This window comes from Diadema antillarum, unplaced genomic scaffold (genome assembly GCF_040938485.1).
Source record: "Diadema antillarum isolate AM-2024a unplaced genomic scaffold, OU_Dant_1.0 seq00000643_RagTag, whole genome shotgun sequence".
NCBI classification, from domain to species: Eukaryota; Metazoa; Echinodermata; class Echinoidea; order Diadematoida; family Diadematidae; genus Diadema; species Diadema antillarum.
Window position 1 is genome coordinate 715771 of NW_027271557.1, and position 20432 is coordinate 736202.

The 20432-nt window shown below is 40.9% G+C and overlaps 1 protein-coding gene across 1 annotated transcript; it reads right to left on the reverse strand.

Moving 5' to 3' along the window:
• Positions 1 to 938: 938 nt before the first annotated feature.
• Positions 939 to 2707, reverse strand: LOC139736401 (5-hydroxytryptamine receptor 6-like). Its single transcript, XM_071647152.1, has one exon. The coding sequence runs from the start codon at positions 2325 to 2327 to the stop codon at positions 1251 to 1253; it is 1077 nt and encodes a 358-aa protein (XP_071503253.1). The 5' UTR covers positions 2328 to 2707; the 3' UTR covers positions 939 to 1250.
• Positions 2708 to 20432: the final 17725 nt, after the last annotated feature.

The window sequence follows — 20432 nt, forward strand, 5'->3', positions numbered from 1 at the left end:
GGCCAATATTTTATCTACATTGGGGCAAAAATACACTTTCAACCAACAACGTGTATAAACATGAAAGAAATAATGTTTATCATCATTCTGCAAATTTTAACTTTAGCTACTGAAATTACTAATGATTAGGAAACCCACTTGGCTTGCCATAGTAATATCGTTCATAAAGTCGTGTCTAACTTTACGAACAACTCTTGGTGAATCACAAAATACGTGTACCTTAGAGACCAGCGTCTGCATCAAATCGGTGAGGGCGTGGTCACACCCCTGGCATTGTCTGGAGTTGGTCTTAGGGTCTATGCATGCGACATAATACACAATTAAAATACCCCACTTCGTGCTATACGATTCTTATGCAATGAAGTAAACTCAAAATGGACCAGGGTCTCGATAGTAGCGCTATCGCCACCAGACACATAAGTTTGAAAAAATATGAAGTTTCAAATTGCTAAACATTCTGAAAGCTGTAATACTATCTTTACAAAGAGAATGACAACAAAGTACACGTATTACATGACGTCCTCGACTCAATTTTTTTTTCAGTCTTTAAAAATTTCAAGAGAACTAAAATTTGGTCGGACACGTAACAACAGCAACTCCTTTGAAAAAAAAAAAGAAGCTATTTCATCACAACCCTAAAATCGTGTAGTGTGGACGATGCAATTCACATTTTTTGAATTTTTATTTTAAAGAGGGACTTTGCCGAAGGCTAATGCGCATGCCAGTGCATGGTGACTAGTGAGACTATGACATCATTCATTGTCACTATTTTGTAGAACACGAACGTAAAACAGTAACAGGTATCGAAAACCATTTCCTTGGTCCGTGTCTAATTCAGGAGAACTTCTGCCATTCCGTACATAAGTAGCATTTAAATGTAACTCGGTGATCTTAAATAACTCGAAAATAAACCTCACATAGGAATTCCATTGCGCAAGTCAACGACACAAAAAAACCGTATTTGCTGTCGATGATTTCAGTACACGTTCAACAAGAATACAAGCCTTGTACGAGGGGAGTCTGGAGGACCCGTGGTTTCAGTGCTACTCCATTACTGCCCGCTAACTCATGAGCAACTACTGTCATAAAACTAATATCGGGTTTTGGCAGTACACACACAACTCTTGGAAAACTTAATACAAGAAGAAAAAAAAAAATGCAGCGAATACGTAGCTTGGCGCGGAGCCGTACATTTACTTCAACAAAAATAATTTTCTCAGGATAGTCACGAGTACATACTACAAAGACATTCACAGAATGGCTTCGGAATTGAGAGCTGCTGAGGCTCCTAGCGAGCCGTTGGTCACCCACTTTTCGTGCCGCCTCTTAAAGCACTTCTGGATCTCCCTCACTATGGCACGTCGGTAGGATCGGCTCATGAACAAGTAGATGACGGCATTGACCCAACTATTACACAGGGCAGGTACCGACACTAGCGATCCCAACGCCGGGGGTATATGCACGTTGAACACAACTTTACATATGATTGTTACTATCACTGGAAGCCACGTGACGAAGAATGCCGATGTTAATACGAGTATCGTCCGAACGCCTTTCAGCCTGTCCGTGGTGTATCGGACAGCTGTCGGCGACATGTCGGCAAGTTCGCGCGTCTTCTGTATCGTGATGACCATGAGCCGGATGTTGACGAATAGCAGCACGCTGGCGGGAACGAAGAACGACACGAAGACGATGACGAGAACGGGTTTGATCGCTACGGGACTATCTAAATAGAGCAATGCACAGAGCTTCTGCTCTGGCTCGGGACTCGGCAGTTCCCGTGCGACGAGCATCACTAACGATGCGAGTGCGCCCACAACGAGCGCGCTCGCCAGAAACAGTCGTGCTCGCATCGGAGTCATGATGGTTGGATAGTGCAGCGGTTTGACTATCGTCAGAAACCTGTCCACGCTGACACAGCAGAGACACAGCAACGCCTGGCAGCAGACCATTGTGTAGACTATAGCCACGATGTCACACGTAACGTGTCCGAGCGGCCAGTTCCCATACACGGCCAGTATCATCTCCGTCGGACAACAAACCAAGCCCGTAAGCAGATCTACGGCGGCCAGCGCCCGCAGAAAGAACCGCGTGTTGTCGCTGAAGCACTCCAGCGGCTTCCTCAGGATGTACAGATTCAACGTATTGCACGCTATGATGAGAATACCGGTTAACGCGTACAAAGCTAGTGCTATGATCGTTATCCGTATTTCCATGTAACTAGTAACGGGTATCACAGCTGTTGGAGTCTCTGTAACCGTCCACGTCGCTGTATCGACGTCGGTTACGCCGGCGATTTCCATTGCGTAAGAAGCGACAGCCATCATCAACTTAGTAGTACACTTATCCAGCGATTCGGGTTTTTCCAGCGATTCGGGTTTTACCAGCGAGTACTGAAGATTTACTGAAGCATTTCTTTGGTATCAGATCCAAACACGACACACACGAAAACGAGCTCGAAGAATTAGATAGCGTGTTATCTCGCAGAACTCATCGCATAATTGCACGTTATTGAACGAATTATGCTTACATATTGCTGGAAAAGAAATTCTGTATTGGTCCTTCCGGTCGACTATTCACAGAATATACAATGGATTCTTTCAACAGCTGTGTATTTTAGACCCTGCAGTAATGGTATTCCTCATGAAGGACGTGTAGTCCATACAGTGTATTAACGTAGCCTACTTAGTTTCACCTTTCCGTCGAGATGTGTAGTTATCACTTCCAAGTAAAATACACAATCACAATAACTCAAAGGACGCGGGCCGCGTGCAGTCTGTCTTGGAGAAAAGATTCATTCGATGCCAAAAACAAACGCCAACTCCGACTATTCCAACTCTGAAATTCACAAGGGGTCATTAACCTCCAATTCCCGCAGCGTGAACACTTGCAGCAATTCCTATCACCCTTGCTCCCATTTTTGCGTCGATTTCTAATCACAGTGAAGCATGGGGACAAACACAGAGCAGCTGGTCATATTCCAGTGTGACGTTGCAACTGTTACAAAGGGAAATGATGAAACGAGATTGCGCTGGTAGTTGGCACTGTGTATCAACGCGTTCTGCAATTCACTTACTAATCGCAGGAAGTGATCCGGATCCCGCTGACTATTTTAATGTGGTGACAACCCGGCGTGCATTTCCGTTGTATTCATAGATTCCCCTTATTTATAGAAGACAGGTATATAGCAGGAACCTGTTGGTTAGCTGCCCCACAATGATTCTGGTCCCTTTTCCCGAATATCGTATCCCACGCAGAAATCCGGTCTCACTCCGCTCTAGTCTGCAATTTGTGCACTGGGTTCTAATTCCAACGTATTGTTCAATTGTCCGCCGTAAATGTTTTACTCCAGACCTTCAGGTGATCGTACAAAGGAACCACTTACAGCTAACACTAACAGCCCACCAAAGCGGCGAGGTCCCGCTAATGGTGTTGCATTATGGAAGCACGGCGTTATTACTGCGGCTACTTGTTTTTGTTTGCTGTTGTCTTTACTCTTGAAAGAGGCAAACAATATTACGTGCTGGCAAAAGCATTACAGAATCAGCTGAGTCTATTGCTCGCCCTATGCCTACTCACATAGTACACGTTGCAGTCGGAGGCGTAATAAGGTCCTCTGCGAAATAAATGTCAAACCTATTTTACACGTGATGTGCGCTGCACTCAATAGGAGCAAATTCAACACGGCGTTTGGTAGCGAACGGGTTCATTAGACGAGCATTCGACGAGGACAGTACCCTGGAACTCCTACATAATATAAAAGAAAAGGCGATTCAAAATGATGTTTACCCGGTTACGACATACACGATATTCCATAAGCAGGCGTGTATAAGTAGCAGTGGTCCATTCTTTTGTGATGCATCGAGCTGGTTCCATATGTCAATACTGTTCAGCGAATCAGACCTCTTATCGCATCATGCTTGTTTGTTTTTAGATAGTTGCGGGTAGTTAACTCGTTAGCAGTGGGCAGTCATAGGTGTTGTCACAGGCTACTAAGCAGAATAATAAAAGAGAAGAAACCATATCGATGACGAAAAGGAAATGGAGCACGAAATTTCACACCGGTCCCGTACGAGATAGATGTGGATGAATATTCCAACAACTGATGGGTCTCACTATTATATTTCCAAAGAATTACGGCACACGTGCTGAATATAACGCCCCAAACCTATCGATGCTTTGAATGGGAAATGTCCTGCTGATTTTTTTATGTCTAGCGCGACAAAATCAGTTGGGTGGCTACAAACAACCGACAATACCTTGATCCACATACCTTGAAGTCACTGTTATACGCTGAATGTTGAGTGTTGTTCGTTCTGCGTTTCCTTTCGACAAGAGGAAAGGAGAAACCGTATATTCCGTCGATTGATATTGTGCACCAACCAGGAAGAAATTATGTTTTTCGTTTCTACATAGTCAGTGGAAGTGGACAAAAAACGCTCACCACACGATGGTTCTTCTTCCACATTGACTACTTACTATTCCGAGTCGGCTCCTTTCCCAACAACGCGTCTCATTTGTCCACTTTAAAGCACTTATCCAAGAGCTCGTAGTCAATTCGATCCTGCCTTCTAATCCACTTCCTACATCTAATGCGATAATGGATACACCGCTAACACATTCCGTTTGGAGTTCAGTTCCACTGGCATAATACCTGCAACGACGACACTCGCTTTGATGAAGAAACACACACAAAGAAAGGCGGCGAAACATGGACAGGGTACTAAAAAATGAAGTACCAGTAGATGATTCCCTCCTCTCAATAGTATCGAGAAACAGATTTGTACTCCGGTTCAAACAGTGCTACCGTATTGCAGAAACAACTGCCATCAATCATTAAATCCTCCGCTTCTGAAAACATGGGCGCAACGAAATTAATAATGAAGTCGGGTCGCCGAGTGTGCGTATATATTCCGTACGATAACCTGCCTTGTGGGCAGGCGAGAGGTCCCGAGGTGATATGACGGCCAGCCGTCCCCAACGCCGTCTGAAGAACGAATGTCGAACTGGTCAAGTGGATAGAGCGGAGCACTCAGCCACGAGATTTTGCCGGTAGGGGATTTTCTCTCGCTCTCTCTCCCTCGCCTCTGCTGTCACTTATGATGCAGCTCCTCGCCAGTGATGGCGCTGTTGAACAGTTGCGAAGTTTTTCCGCACGACGGGAGTCTGGGCAGGCCGAGAGCTGTAAAATGTGAGACAAAAAAAGGAATAAGATTATTGTATAGTTTAGTGCAAAAACAAAGTATAAAGGCGACACTAACACCTTGGATACAATGGGTCCATTCAATTGCACACAGACAAACACACGATGGACGAGTTCTGGTATGAAAAGCAGGGGAAACTTTCCTCGCATTGCGCCCCGCTCTTTAATAATCTCGCCATAAAAGCAAGTTAATGGTCGAGTATGGATTTCATCAGCTGGCGTAACGCAACACGCCAATACGCTCCATCAATCACCAAGGGTGAAGTGCAAATGCCTACTTGTTTGCTATAGCTTGCCTGCCTGTATTTAGAGTGATGTTAGGAGATTCTGCATAATATGTATTATGGGAATGGTATACACACTCGTATAGGTACAATTCTCGCGAGCACACATGAATAAATAAAAAAAGACAAACACATATCCCCACATGCAAGTATCATGTGTATATGTCAATCAGACACGTCCTCTATCTTTATAATTAGACGTAAGATTTTAAATGCAAAAAATCGAAATGTCCACTATAGTTATCAACTTGAGGTATCTTTGTGATTGACTCTAAAGATAAAGAAAGAAAATAATCAAAATACCAATCATGTAAGTTTTGATATTAGATATCTTCAAAAAAATAGTTGTTTGGTAACGAGTGCAGCATCGCTGAAATTAATTTGCTTTTCTCTACGTTTGATGATGACCTTATTTTGAAACTTTAAAATGGCGTTTATCTGTTTTGCATTCGAAGTACGCGTATTCATATTCATATAATCATGTATTCGGGTCGCCAGAACATTTTAATGGTTTCCAGAATGAAGATGATTAACACAGAGGGAGCTATTTACTTTCTCAAGCGGTTGTAATCTATTTAACACTTATCATAAGCTCTTCACATCTCATTGGTTTAAAACATAACACAATATCGTGCTGATGAATTGACCATCGGAATCAGTTTATAATCTGTTAGATGCAAAATATATTTAATATCATTTTCAAAGGAGAGAAAGTGATAATTTCGCGTATCGCAAGCCTCATTTTGTGTTTTCTGATACAGAATATAAGTAATCATACCTGTAAGTATTTAGTAATCACTCCCCCCCCCCTCATAAGAAACAAGAGAAAACATACATATAATTTGTGTCATAAAGATCCATATATGATTCCTGGAATTTACTGTTGCTTCATTTTACTTTACTTGATTTTTCTAAGAAGTAAACAAAAAATATAACTCAGCGCAAGCATTGATAATCAAATAGTGTATGGTCATTTACGTCCCCATGCATTTTATATAGCACCCCCCCCCCCCCAAAAAAAAAGGACAATCAATTTTGTTTTTCAGGACAGATATATACAGAGAGAGAGAGAGAGGGAGAGAGAGAGAGAGAGAGAAAGAGAGCGAGCGAAAATAAAGTAAGGATATACAGGGGAAATATGATTCCAGTGAGAGTATCAGCTGCACTCGTTGGATTGACCTGCTCAGCGCCTATTTCGTTTACCAAGAAAAACGAGTGAAAAAGGTAACAGAGCGTCATCCCGCTAGTCCTATTCCCATACTAGTAATGACACGGGACCGTCAGCAGCCGACTGTTTGAGGAGTCAAATGAGAAATTCAATCAAGGGGCTAGCTTTATGTCGTGTACACCACTGACCACGGTGCCATTTATCAACTCGCGCCGAAAGATCCGCCGGTTTCTCTGCACCGAATTGCGGTTCTTCTGTTTACCCCCTAATGGACCGAACAACAGTCGGTGATTGAGGAACGATTCATTCATCCAGGAACACTTCGGGATTCCGAACAAATTTTCTCCAATTGTGGTGATCAATGTGCGTGTGTGTGCGTGAGGTAGTCAGCCGTATGGAACGTTCTCTCGAACTGTCGAACATGATATGGCGTGCCAGATGTGCGAGAACAGATGACGGAACAGATGTAAAAATCGCGCACCTGTGCCTGACATGGAAGGTGCCGCGGAGACCCAATAACTTGTTCTACCATCTGATCACAACGAACATCGACTAAAGTTCTCTTCCCCGTATTTAGGAACATCAGATTTGAAGTTAAAGAGTTGGTTAACTTTATAAAACTACGAAACGTCTTGAATATTCCATGCAAATCAACAATATTTTCATATCGTTAACATCAATTCTGTACCAAGAATTTATACAATAGTGCTTCCAAAACTGACACAACCTTATAAGTAAAATTCTAGAAAAAAAAAACAAAACAAGGGAGATTGATTGTTTGTTTGCTTGTTTGTTTGATTTGGTTTGTTTTGGTTTGTTTTGTTACACCAAGGAGGTATCACTCACCTCCTTGGTTACTTTGCACACATTTCGATGGTCCTAGATATTTCCGACACACACAGGGAGGCTTTCATGTTCGATAGTCAGGAGATGGAAACTTAAAGGAGACCTCCGGATGGTTTTCAGATTTTTACATATGAACCACTATAAATCAGTTTTACTTAGGACAGAGTTTCAGAATTTGTGATAATTGGGATGAAGAATAAGAATATTTTTGAAATTTATAACAAATTGCAATGAACAAGGATGATGACATGGCAGGGTCACCATAAGAATGCATGAGTTGTGGCTCAAGGAAGCAGAACAAAAGAAGAAGGCATGCTTATATTTTACACAGGTGAACTCGCAAGCAAATATTGCAATGGAATTACTCATGCTACATTTCTGAAATACGTGAGCCTCCTATGTCATCATCCTTGTTCAGTGTGATTTGTTTTTCAAAGTATTGTTTCTCTGCGCAAGAACCACAATAAATTCCACAAAATCAATACAATGGAGCTGTTGATTTATGTACTAGAAAACATGATGTGAAATTATAAAAATCATCTGAAATGTCCCTTTAATGTACCAGGAAGTTTCAGGGAATTTGCAGACTGAATGGGGAGGGGAGAGGGCTTTCTAGCAAAACCAGACATGCCAGAGGGACTCAATAATGACATCTCTGCACGGGTGTGAGACCCCATAGGGTGAAATGAATCTTGTCTGCTGAACCTGTATAGTAAGAACATGAACATGGTTTGGCCTTGTGGTCACACTGCAGGGTTCGGCAGAAGTGCCGATGGCACGATATCGATCGATACAAAGTGATCAGCGCATTCGATCGCAAACCCAATCACTTGGTGGCCGCGTTTTCGAACAACATTTAGCAACATCCAAACAACAAAGACAAACTCTATTTTCAATCTCCATACGATCCACTACAAATGGATTAAAAAGCGGCTATAGCGCAGGTAAGGAAAGAGGACGGATGAGTTTTACTTCTGTACAAAAGTGAGTATACAGGTGTAGGAAGTATAATGTCATAATTATTGACGGGAACATCCGTGTTAAAGGCGGTCATCTCATTTCCTCTATAAAACAACAAATCCCATTTTAACACCCTTAGATATTCCCTCTCGCTTCCGTTCAAAAAAAAAGTGTGATAGGTACACTTCTGAACATTTGCTACAACAATGAGAACAAGCGTAGAAGAGATGTGACGTCATCAGGGTCATGACCCGAGGTAAATGTAAACGAATGAAAATAGACACAACAAAAACGCGCATGCATGCGCACACATGCACACACAAAACCATTATACACGGGTGTAAATGAATACTATTATGAATTATTATGTGCCGTATACCTCACGAAAGTCCATACTTCCAAAGTACGGGAAAGAGCTACGACTTTTAGTCACAATGCAAACTTATCATAGTCTGGATTTGAATCCAGAATAAATTAGAATCTACGTGATGGTGTTTTCATTCGACCCACTGGACTCTGACTTAAGCCTGGATTGATTATGATTACCTCCCCATGATCACACAGCAATCTCTATAATGACCTATCTGAATATTAAACAATAATTTCAGGCGCAGTAATATTATACATCCTGTCTGCATTATTGATATTCGCCGCAGATTTGAGTGTAATCGCTTTCTATGTTCCGCACCGACTGGTGGGATGAAATAATGAACGCCAGCCGTCAAAGGAGGATGAGGATTATTGCGTCACACGCTAAGGTGAACGCGGATGAAGGAGACTTACAGGTCCTGGTTACCTTTGGGAGCAGTCATTTAAAAAATGTTCAATATATCACTTTTGATGCATATTTGTTGGTCAGCTGTATCACAACTTTTTTGCAATAAAGCCTAAAATATAAGGAGATATCAATATTTTTCTCATTAAACCATAACTGCACACGGTTTAGTCTAGCAACATTCTTATTCTAACTGTTGTTCATATTTTGTGTACTTAACAATACTTAACATTGACTATACGCAGGGCTCGACACTAACGGTGGCCCGGGGCCACCAAAAATGTAAGTCGGGCCACAAAATTTTAAAAAAGGGCAAATTTGGTGGCCCGCCTCGAGCCATCAACATTTTTTGAAAAGTATATCAATAAATTCGTAACTTTTTGCGACGAAAATTAGCAGTTAAATTTGTTTAAAGGATGGATAAAAAGGACTGAATGAGTGCCTGAGAGTGAGTGTTGCAAGTTTCTTGAAGTTTATTTATGAGTAGATAATTATGCCCAACTTCTAATTCTTACTATCATAAAACTTAAATATTTGACTCATTTAAAAAAAAAAAAAGGACTTTTAATGTTTTTTATTGTTTTTTTTTTTCGGGACACCAAATTTTTCTCTCGGGCCACCAAAAATTTGAAATTTAAAGTTTTGGTGGCCCCATCGGGCCACCAAACAAAAAAGTTAGTGTCGAGCCATGCTATACGGATTCAAATCTTTACTGTGATTGTTTCTATCCCAAACTAATATTTTGGAACTATTTCAAAGCATTAATGTTGGGTTTTCGTTTCATCTGCAAATGGTAAATTATGCCTTTAAAGCATACGGTGCATCCATCTGGAAAGAAATTCAGACATACTTTGAGGGGTATGACCGTTTTTATCTTCGGTTTTTGTTTTGTGTGTGTGTGTGTGTGTTCTTCGTTTTGTGCTGACCTGGGCCCTGTTTCATAACGCTGTTCGGACAGTTACGCGCGACTTTACGGACGACTCGAATATGGCAAACCAAGTGGGTTTCGTAATCATTGTTAATTTGAACAGCTAAATTTGAATTTACAGATGATAATGATCATTCTTACATGTTAACACACATTTTTAATTGAAAGTGTATTTTACCCCAATGTAGATGAAATATTGACATACAGTCGTACTTTGTTAAAATGTACGGAAAAAACATGAGCACACGTATTGGCACTTCATATTCCAGTCGTTCGTAAAGTCATGCGTAACTTTACGAACAGCTTTATGAAACAGGGCTCAGCTGAGACATCCTCAGAAATTCACATAGGAGAGGACATGACCTCTCCTATGACCCTATTGAAAGCCTGGTTACCTCTTGCTCGGTTCAAGCAAATGACCAACTTTAATTGCTCTTCAATATCGTTTTACGCTGGCACTGGAAGAGCGAAACCTTTCGAGTAGGCCCGTCTAACTGGTAGCATTCCAGACCAATTTTTATTGGGAACTGCTCAACTCCGGACAAAGTCGCTCTATGCAGAATTGCTCCATTGTACGTGTTATTGCATGTCTGATATCGTTTGGCAGACCATCATGTGACCCCTATGTCATTTTCCTTCTCCACATACGACTATCAAATTGGTTTTATTGTCTCACAAAAATGGTTGAGATTTGCGTCTGTAGTTTTTATTTTCTTCGGAGGGTCGTAAAAGCCGATCTTGTTAGAGCTAAATGACTCGTGTTCAATGTTTATACCAGTTTAGACATCATAATACTAGTAGAACAATACCAAGATTAAAGATAAAGACTAAATGCAAGGCTGCCTACGTTTTGAAATCAAAATCAGGGGTATTTTATAATTAGAGATCAATCATGAAGACACTAATATACTACATGCATCTGAACAGGCAAAGTCGAAATTCCAATTAGGGAGGCTATTTATATTCCTTCGACATGACTCAAAGAAATAGTTAAAGTTTTAAGACGCCCCACGGAATCGGGAAAAAAAGACTTGGGCCTCGTTTTATCAAAAGATAAAATCGATTTTAAATTTCCTCACTACACAGGCTGCCATAGACTTACAGTTGAAATCAACTATAATTTATAATCAATTTTAACTCTTCATAAAACAGAGCCCTGGTCTGCAATATAAGATTGCTAAGTTATTGCTGAAACAGTAGGCACTGATTTAAAGGCATTGTATACCACTGGGAGCAATGAATAATAATAAATAAAAAAAAAAAATGGCCGAGTTACCACATATGATGCATATGTACACATATGCATCAATTTTGTATCACAAAATATTCTACCACATAAAATTTCGCAATAAACTTTAAAATATAAGGAGATATTACTATTTTTTCGGAGTAAACCATAACTGCAAAAGGTTTATTAAAGAAACAATAGTTATAACTATTGTTTAATTTTGTATATTCAACAATACTTAACATCGATTATACTAATTAAACATTTTCATTGGTTGTTTCTATCCCTAACTCACATTTTAGAACGATTTTGAAACACTAAACTGCTAAAGCTGAATTTTTGTTTCATCTGCAAACGGTACATAGTGCCTTTAGTGCAACGCGGGAGGCACCCATCTTAAAATCTATACACAAGACATGTACCATGTTTTTCTACCGAATCTTCACCACCCGATCTACCATTATTATCTTGCACTCTTTGTTGATTTGCTGACGACGTATGAACTGCATTGTGCCAGTGTAATTGTGCAAATGTCTTTGACGTAATGTTTGTATATTTTCTGAGCGATGTTATGAAAGCACATGTACATCACTGCACTCAAACGACGCATTCATTATACTAACTTCAAATCTTTCCCTCGATCATAAAAGGATTTCAAAGAAAAACAACAACAGCAATCCCCGTAAAATCTAGGATGGCTACTAGTACTACGAGACGATATTGTCGCATCTAAATTGTACCTCAATGTCTGCGCTTTGAAGGCAAACGAAGGTGAGTAGTGCTCGAAAATTCTGTACCGCTATACAATTTTCACAATATGACTTTAGAACAGTTCTTTTCATGTTTTTATCTAGAATCGTAATTCTAATTTTCTTTTTTTAATTCCAGCTGAGCCCTATTAGTGAACTTCACGATAATATCCGTTGCCATGCCAAGTCAACTTTCTTCTATGCGTTGCTGCCTGTTATGGGCACGCCTAACCCCACTGCTTGCCGAACCGTTCTGTTACTTAATAAACTTTATTGCGCATTACTGAATCTAGAGAGACGGGTAAATTCGAACTCTGTTCAACGAACTCATTGTCTGCTGCTATACAGGCTCACAGTGTAGAGTGTATAGAAGTGACACTATTGGCAAGCAGCGAAAATGACGTCAATATACTGGTACATGTTATGGGCAATCGTATACAGAATGGAGACATGTGTGTGTGTGTGTGTGTGTGTGTGTGTGTGTGTGTGTGTGTGAGTGTGTGTGTGTGTACGTGTGTGTTTGAGTGTTTGCGTTCGTCTCTCTATCTGTGTTAGCATGCCTCTGCTTGTGCTTACGGAAATATACATCGAGTCCGTAATTACTGCATCAACGCCCATTCATAATAGATATTCGTACGATGGTCACCGGGTGAATAACAGCTTAAGCATGATGGCATCTCATTCCTGTCGCCACATGGCGTTGACTGCGAACTACTTCTTTGGCCCATCAGCTTTTTCATATGCTGAGCAATTAACTGCTTAGAAATCAGTGTTATTCATTTTTAATCACTTTGATAGCCTTCCCTACGCAATTGATAACTTCACCAGGTGACAGACAAAAAACGAGGGAAAAGAAAGAGAGCGAGAGAGAAAAAAGGGGGTACAGTTCGCGGAGTCGGAGGAAGCGTATCCCTCAATCGGTAATGGTCCGATGACTCGCTAAGTGCGGGTCATTAATCTTGGCCGGCCGAGGAAGAGACTGACCGCTGCATGGTCGGGTGCGAGCGCTCGGTGGCGTGTTGAATATCATTGGTAGATATGGAACGATCGCCTGACCGTTTTGGCGCCACTTTCAGGCGGCGATGCAGTTATCAAGCTGATTGGGAGTGGGAGTTCGGTCGGGGCGGAAGGGGGATGTTGGGAGGGGTGAGTAGAGGGTGGGGGTGGGGGAGGACCAAAGAGATTCTTTTTGGGGAGGACACATAGAGAACAAGAGAGACATAGAGAGAGGGAGACAAAGAAAGAGGCGGGGGGTGGGGGGGGGGGTAAAAGGAAATGCCAAGAGTTGGAAGAGAGTTCGTGTCTTAAGTGTTCGCGCAAATATTGGAAAAGGGAGATGAGAGTAATAGAGAAATAGAAAATGGATATCATCATTAAATCCCTTGTCCTTCTGTCTGTTTTCCCTCTTTTTAGAACTACATCATCATCAAAGAACTATAGTGTGGTGAGATTATGACCGAATGAAGTCAGCACATTATTACTCTATGACGTCAATCGGTTGTTTGTCGAGACGGTAGCATGAAATGGACGTGCGACATAAAGAGACAGAGAGAGAAAAAGAAAGGGGCACATATTAGACTCTACGGACACAAATAGCGTGCCTCGGTAGTAAATTTACGTAAGTTATATAATATTATTCATTTCTCTCTCTCTCTCTTTATCTCTTTCTCTCTCTCCCTTTGATCGTCATCTTCGTACTTGAATGTATTACTACATATTACATATAGTTATGCATAATATGAAGAGTTATTGTAAAATTAGCTAAGCGCCATTTTCAAACATTTCGAAGTAAGTCCATCAGATAGGGCAAAATTAAACATTTCCAGTAATACCTCAATTGTGATATAACAAGGAATATTCTAGAAGTTATGATTGAAAATACACTGTATTTTGTTATTATTTTCTTTGTTTTTAGCAGCTTTAATCACAAGTGTCTCAACTTAACAAGAATGGAGTTGGCTCGCTTTGCGATAAAACTCTTCATATAAAAAATTACATAAGAGAGGGGAAGGAGGGAGATAGCGAGAGAAGTGTATTAGTAAGTGCGTATTGATTGTGAAGTATGGAGGTTATTGCTCTTTGAATTCTTGTTTCAAAGAAACTTGTTCGTCTGTGCACCTCACTTGACATATCAGCTATACTTAAAAATATGACCTAAGACTATGTATCATGCCTGCCAACTTTAATCAACATGGAAGACAGAATTACGGGCATAATTGAAAGATGTTTACATTTTCACAGACGTGACTCAGTATGAGAGATCGCATGCACCTGTCTATAACGAAACACAATCCATTAATAATGATAACGCACACTGGTAAAGGACAAAACAAAAACAAAAACACAGGAAGCAACTCATGAATGAAGATCTCCTTCGATTTGCCCGATAAAAGCGGGCATCGTCTCGCCTTGCGGTAAGATTATAGCAGGAAATTGCCAAATACATCATCGAAAATATCGGCAATCAATTTTTTTGTTTGGCAAGTGTAAGGACCGGAATATCTATATGCATTTAGTTTCCCGTCTGAAAAAAAAAAAAAAAAAATCTTATCGCTTTCGCGTCTGCTGGTTTGAAATCAGCTCTGTAAATTTCTAACAGCGTCCGTGCGACTCGAGATTCAAATCCGTCTTCATCTGTCTTAATTGTCACAGAAGCAATAAGTGAACCGCAGACGAACGACAAGTTTACACCATCGTGACAGCTCCATTATTTCGGGGCCACAGAACTTGACATGAGACCATCATCCACCCCATCGGGAGGAAGGACGGTACCGTTTCCCGAGAAAAAAAGAAGAGCAGATCGAGAGATATGAAAGAAGAGAGGAACGAGCAAGAAGAGAAATAAATATATAGGGGACAAAAAGAGAACATGCAGCTAGATTGAGCTCGATTTCGTTTATTGACGTTGGAAAACGGAAGACAGAGTTGTCCAGATTTGGCGCAATTAGGGGAGGCGGTAAATGCTTGCCACCATTCCTGGGCCACTCCTCACCCCCTCCCGCCCACCCCCTCCAGTACCTAACCCGCTCATCCCCACTCGTGAGTCACATGATCTTGTTGGGTGTTAATGAGCAACCTGTTAATAAGAAAGGTTTTATGACTCCCCAAAGACACGGCAAGCGGCGGGTGAGAAATCGGAGGAAACAGTCTGCACCTTCCGTTTGTTTTGCTTCTCCGCTCAAAAAGAAGAAAAAGAAAATTGAGAAAAACATCTAGATAATTGGTAGATCATGACCTGAAATCCATCCGTTAGAGAACCGATATAAAACATGACCCAACCTCCTTTTAATCTTCAGTTATACGAAGAACAATGACGTCAGAAATGTCGACATTTTTTTTTTCTTTTCTGAAGGCGACTGATGGTAGGCCTTGGATTATGAACTTGGCAATGTAATATGAAGTTTAGTGTCACATTTCATGGGTTGGAGACGATGTCCTTTACGACATGATAAAGAGCTCTTTAAATTCTAATACGAAATGCGTCCTGAATGTCATTTCCACATGTGGGTCCTCCGAAGATTGCTTAGAAGGTGGGGAGGGGGGAGGTGAAGCCCCAGTATAATGTTGTTACTCGATAGCTCTACCAGAAATGATGAAACGCTTTACAGAGTAACATAGTAACATAACAGAACAGAATGTCATTAAAAAAAAATCAAAGTTGCGCCATCCATTACCTCTGCTAAGAAGTTTGGAAATGTTGACCTTTTGCAAAAAAATAAAAAAAGTGGAGACTTGCACTAAACTAAATGTCAACCCCCGCCCCCCCCCCCCCAAAAAAAAAAAAAAATAGAATACCATGTTTCTTATTTCCGGCTCAGTCTTATTTTGGGGACGGTATGATATAATCCCTGACACGTGATATGCATATACAAGGTTCGATATTAGCAGTAGTCCGGAGGCCAACCAAAATTTATGTCGGGCCACAAAATTTCCAGAGAGGCTAAGTTTTGGGGGCCCGATCGGGCACTTAAGATTAAAAATGGATTGTTTTCGTCTATTTCAGGTCACTTCATTTCTTTTTTTGGGGTCACCAAAATTTGGCCTGAATTGGTAACCACAGAAAAACGTTGGTATACATAATATACCATGTATACATGTCAGTGAGGCTCCAAAACGAAACACGAATTCAACTCAATGTCAGACTGCAGCCATAATGCAGTTTTAGGGGCAAAAACGTCTTTTGACAGGCAATGGCATCTTTAGCCGTGAGGTGTTTTTTTCAAAACTGTATCCTACGCAATTACGATAGTATGTAACTTGACTATTCTATTTGACTTATCTTTTTGAACTTGACTAAAAGTTTGTGACCATTCAGCAAGTTTTTAATTTTTTTCATATTTTTTTCATTTTTTTTTTCATTTTTTTCATTTTTTCATTTTTTCATTTTTTTTTTTTTTTTTTGGGGGGGGGGGGTTGTGGGGTGGGGGTGGGGGTGGGAACACTGGATTTCAACCTGTTCTCTATTACCCCCCCCCCCCCCGGCCTCCCCGAAATACCACAAAGAAAAGAAGGAACTTATGACATATATACACACACACATACACACACAAAACAACAACACAGCGACCTGCTGGTTGACATATACATAAGACACGCGCTCATCACAAATCATTAACAAACATTACGCGTTCCCGAGGTCCCCGCATCGCGAGCATATAAGCCAGATACGACCACTTAGCAAATAACAGCGCCACGCCTCCAGGGCGATAGATTGGCGCAGCTTCGGGCCGCCGCGCGTTGAATTTGTTCGAGAGGCGCTTCGCTCCTGGGAAATTTGGCGCGCCGTATTCTGCAGAGCCGCCAGATACAATTCCAAATAGGTTAATGTAAAGGGCGCCCTGCATAAATCAACGCTTTTGCAGCGGCAGCATCGTAATCAACCTTCATTTTAATTCTCAGCTCAATGACAACAAAGTAAATGGAAGGGACTAAAGGTCAGTATGAGGACATTCGCCTCGGAAACCATACGGGAAATCTGTGTCCGCAAGCGAATAGGCTAATAACACACGCTATAGCATTGGACCAATAAGGCCTTGCTTTTATGACTTTTGGAAATTGACGGAGTTCATTACGTTAAAAAGAAAAAAAAAGCCCAATAAAATAAGATAGGTTGCCATTCGTTCATTATTTGCCGACTGTTTTCGGTTCCGAGGTTCTATCTTCTGCTTTCTCCTCATACACGTCATAAGTTCTTTTTGTTCCTCATTTCTTGATTCTCCTCCTTCCCTGGTTCCTTTAGTTTAATCTTAGTTCTTCCCAAGCACAGAGCGATTGGAAATGAACAAGCACTTTGGCACACACACATTATCATACAGTGTATAAAGGCCCTATCCGAGTGTCTAAATGTGAAAGAGAGGGAAATAACGATTTATCTTCATTCATCAACTTGAGATCTCGAGACTGAAACTGTGGAAAAACAAGGAAAATAACGAAAATATACGTTATCATCTTAATGATACTTATTATCGTGAAAAATATTAAGCTATGTGTAACAATAGAGTGCAGTATCACAGAAAAAAAAAATTCTGCCCTGATATCTTAAGATGACTTTATTCTAAAAAAAAAAAAAATCTAAAAAAAAACTTTGAAAAAAAAAGCGTTGAACTGTTTTTTTGTTTGTTTGTTTGTTTGTTTGTTGTTTTTTTTTGTTTGCATTGAAACTCGTAAATAGTTTTGTGTTATTCATCTAAATAAAATGTATGACTGGTCGAGGCATAACCGTGCACTGTTGACGGGGGGGGGGGGGGGGGGGAAAGAGACTCTTATACAAAGGGATCGCTGTAAAGCCAACATCACGGTGGATGAAATTTACCTGTGAGAAAGAGGAAACCGGACCCAATTATAAAACATATTGCCCATGATAAATTGGGAATACCTCATCCGCGTTGTTTGCGTCTTTTCTCCCATTACACCGCTGGCCAACGCAAGCCAGTCCACTTAGGAAGGAAGAAATCCTAGACTCTTCCCCAGGCAGTCATAACAATTTTATATTCAATTGAAGTTATGATCCGCTCGTGGCTGAACAGCCGTGACGCAAATATCATAGGGAACATCAGGAGCATCAGGGGGAAAGAAAACACACACAAACACACACACACACACACACACACACACACACACATACACAAACACACACACATACACAAAACGTTTAACCTAGTTTTTTTTTCTCGAAAACAACGAGTTGGGTAAAGCATTTCATTCTGATATGGAAGCGTCTATTTCCGCCCATTTGAGATGGGGAGTTTTGCGTTATTCGATGATTTAATAGTTCCTCTCCCTTCTCCAATACCCCCAACCAGAGAAAAAAGAGGAAAAAAAATGACTACTGGGAATAAGAATAAATCCATGTGAGCATAAATGCGTGCTTCATAGTATGTCGATTACCAGAACCATGAGTGTGCGCTACATCTGTTAATGTGCAAGTGTTTAATTCGCTGTTTTATTTGCTTTGAACGTAATATACAGTCTGAAATGAAAATAATACACAATAACAATTGTGTATATCTGCAGTGTATATACATTGAAAACCTGGTTTGATATGTACAGGAGTGTCATAGTTGATAGTACTTTCTGTTTCAAACGACTTGTTTATTTGATGTACGTTGATGGCGAAGGCAGAGAGAGAGAGAGAGAGAGAGATGGGGGCGGTGTTGAAATGCGAGTAGAACGTAATGGAGACAAACTTATACTACATTCATAACTTTGATGCAATGCAAAATGCATAAGTATCTTATCCCATCCATATTGTCTCATGCCAATACCACATGTGGCTTAAAATCTCAAGCTCTTCCGCTACAAATAATTACAGCTTGACGGATAGGACGAAATTACAGAAATGCTCACGAAACACAGTATATCATCAGGCATTTACCCTATAGGATATCAAGAAATCTAAATCGACTTGAAGAAAACAAAAAGTTACTCACAATCACAATCTAGTCATATCTTTCTTTTCTCTTCCGGGTCGCCTACTCAGAATTTTTATTCAAGGGTTGATTTACGCTCAGATTTTGTTAAAGATTATATACACATTATATATATATATATATATATATATATATATATATATACATATATTCAACATAATTACGATAAATTTGTTTGAATGCCTTTCATTTGGTACTGAGTAGCAAAGCCGCTGGTGTCCTTTACGGTTACTTTACGAAAAAATCAACTCACGTTATTCATATTATTATGGCTATTTCCATACTATGTGTTTCAGGAACACCTGTTTCACTGTTGGCCCAAATCGTTAATCTGAAAAGAATGCGATTCAACTGCGAAAAGAATGATCTATCGATATGACAATACAAACCCTGTATCGGGCACAATATAGGCCTACTCTGGCTCTCTTTGTGTTCCGATCTAAACGGCTGTTGTCCGACTCTCGTCGCCTAACGGAAGACAGAAATCACCAGTAAAGGTGATCACTTCGTAAATATTTACCGACAACCAGATTGGGTTCCAACGACCGTCGGCATCTCCTAAAACACGATGTGTCACTAGGGCAGCATCTGAAATCACCATTTTTTATCACGCCGAGTCCATTTTCGCCTCAGCGGCCATTTTTACGGTGTCCCCCAAGCACTGATTAGCATCGCTTTCTAATTCGTCGTGATGGCGGGGTCGCTTTCTGCAGGAAAGGCGAATAAAAGTTGCATTGTGCATGCAGGAGGCCGTTTATAAGGTGATGGCTGCTGGTTAAACGCAGACGGCGTTTGCGAGCTTTTTTCGTTTTATACGCGTCTGCGAACTACCAAGCCCCAATTACAAAAAAAAAGCGACATTATTTTGTTTGGTGTAATACTTGCCCTATCCATCACTGCCACAGCTACGACGTTGTCACCTTATTGCTAATGGTGGTATACATCACGTCCGACCAGTGTGTTTATATAGTACCTTCTTGTTCATTATTCGGACGGCAGTAAAGTATCGCAGGTAATATATCGACAGGTAGACGAGTGTTCGGGCACATGACCGCAGGCCAATGCACTAATGCAATCCTGCTTGCTACATGTCAGGCACTTTTAACCGCCGACTCACCATTATGCAAAAATCACCACAAGGGACGCATGTTCTTGGCCCGTCGCCGGTCACGCATCGAAAATTTCGCAGGAAATGAACTTGTTATGAAATGCATCAAGCACGAACCCCCCCCCCCCCCCTTCCCGACCAAAATGATGTACCATTCCTAAAATTAGCCGTGAGCGTATGCATACCTGAGCGCGAACTGTGTAACGTCGCCCAGGAATGCGGTAAATATAAAAAGAAGAAAAAAAAAAGTCATC

Bases quoted from the DNA above. Each gene is read 5' to 3' on its own strand.
- LOC139736401 (XM_071647152.1), bottom strand. From the start codon at position 2,327: ATGATGGCTGTCGCTTCTTACGCAATGGAAATCGCCGGCGTAACCGAC.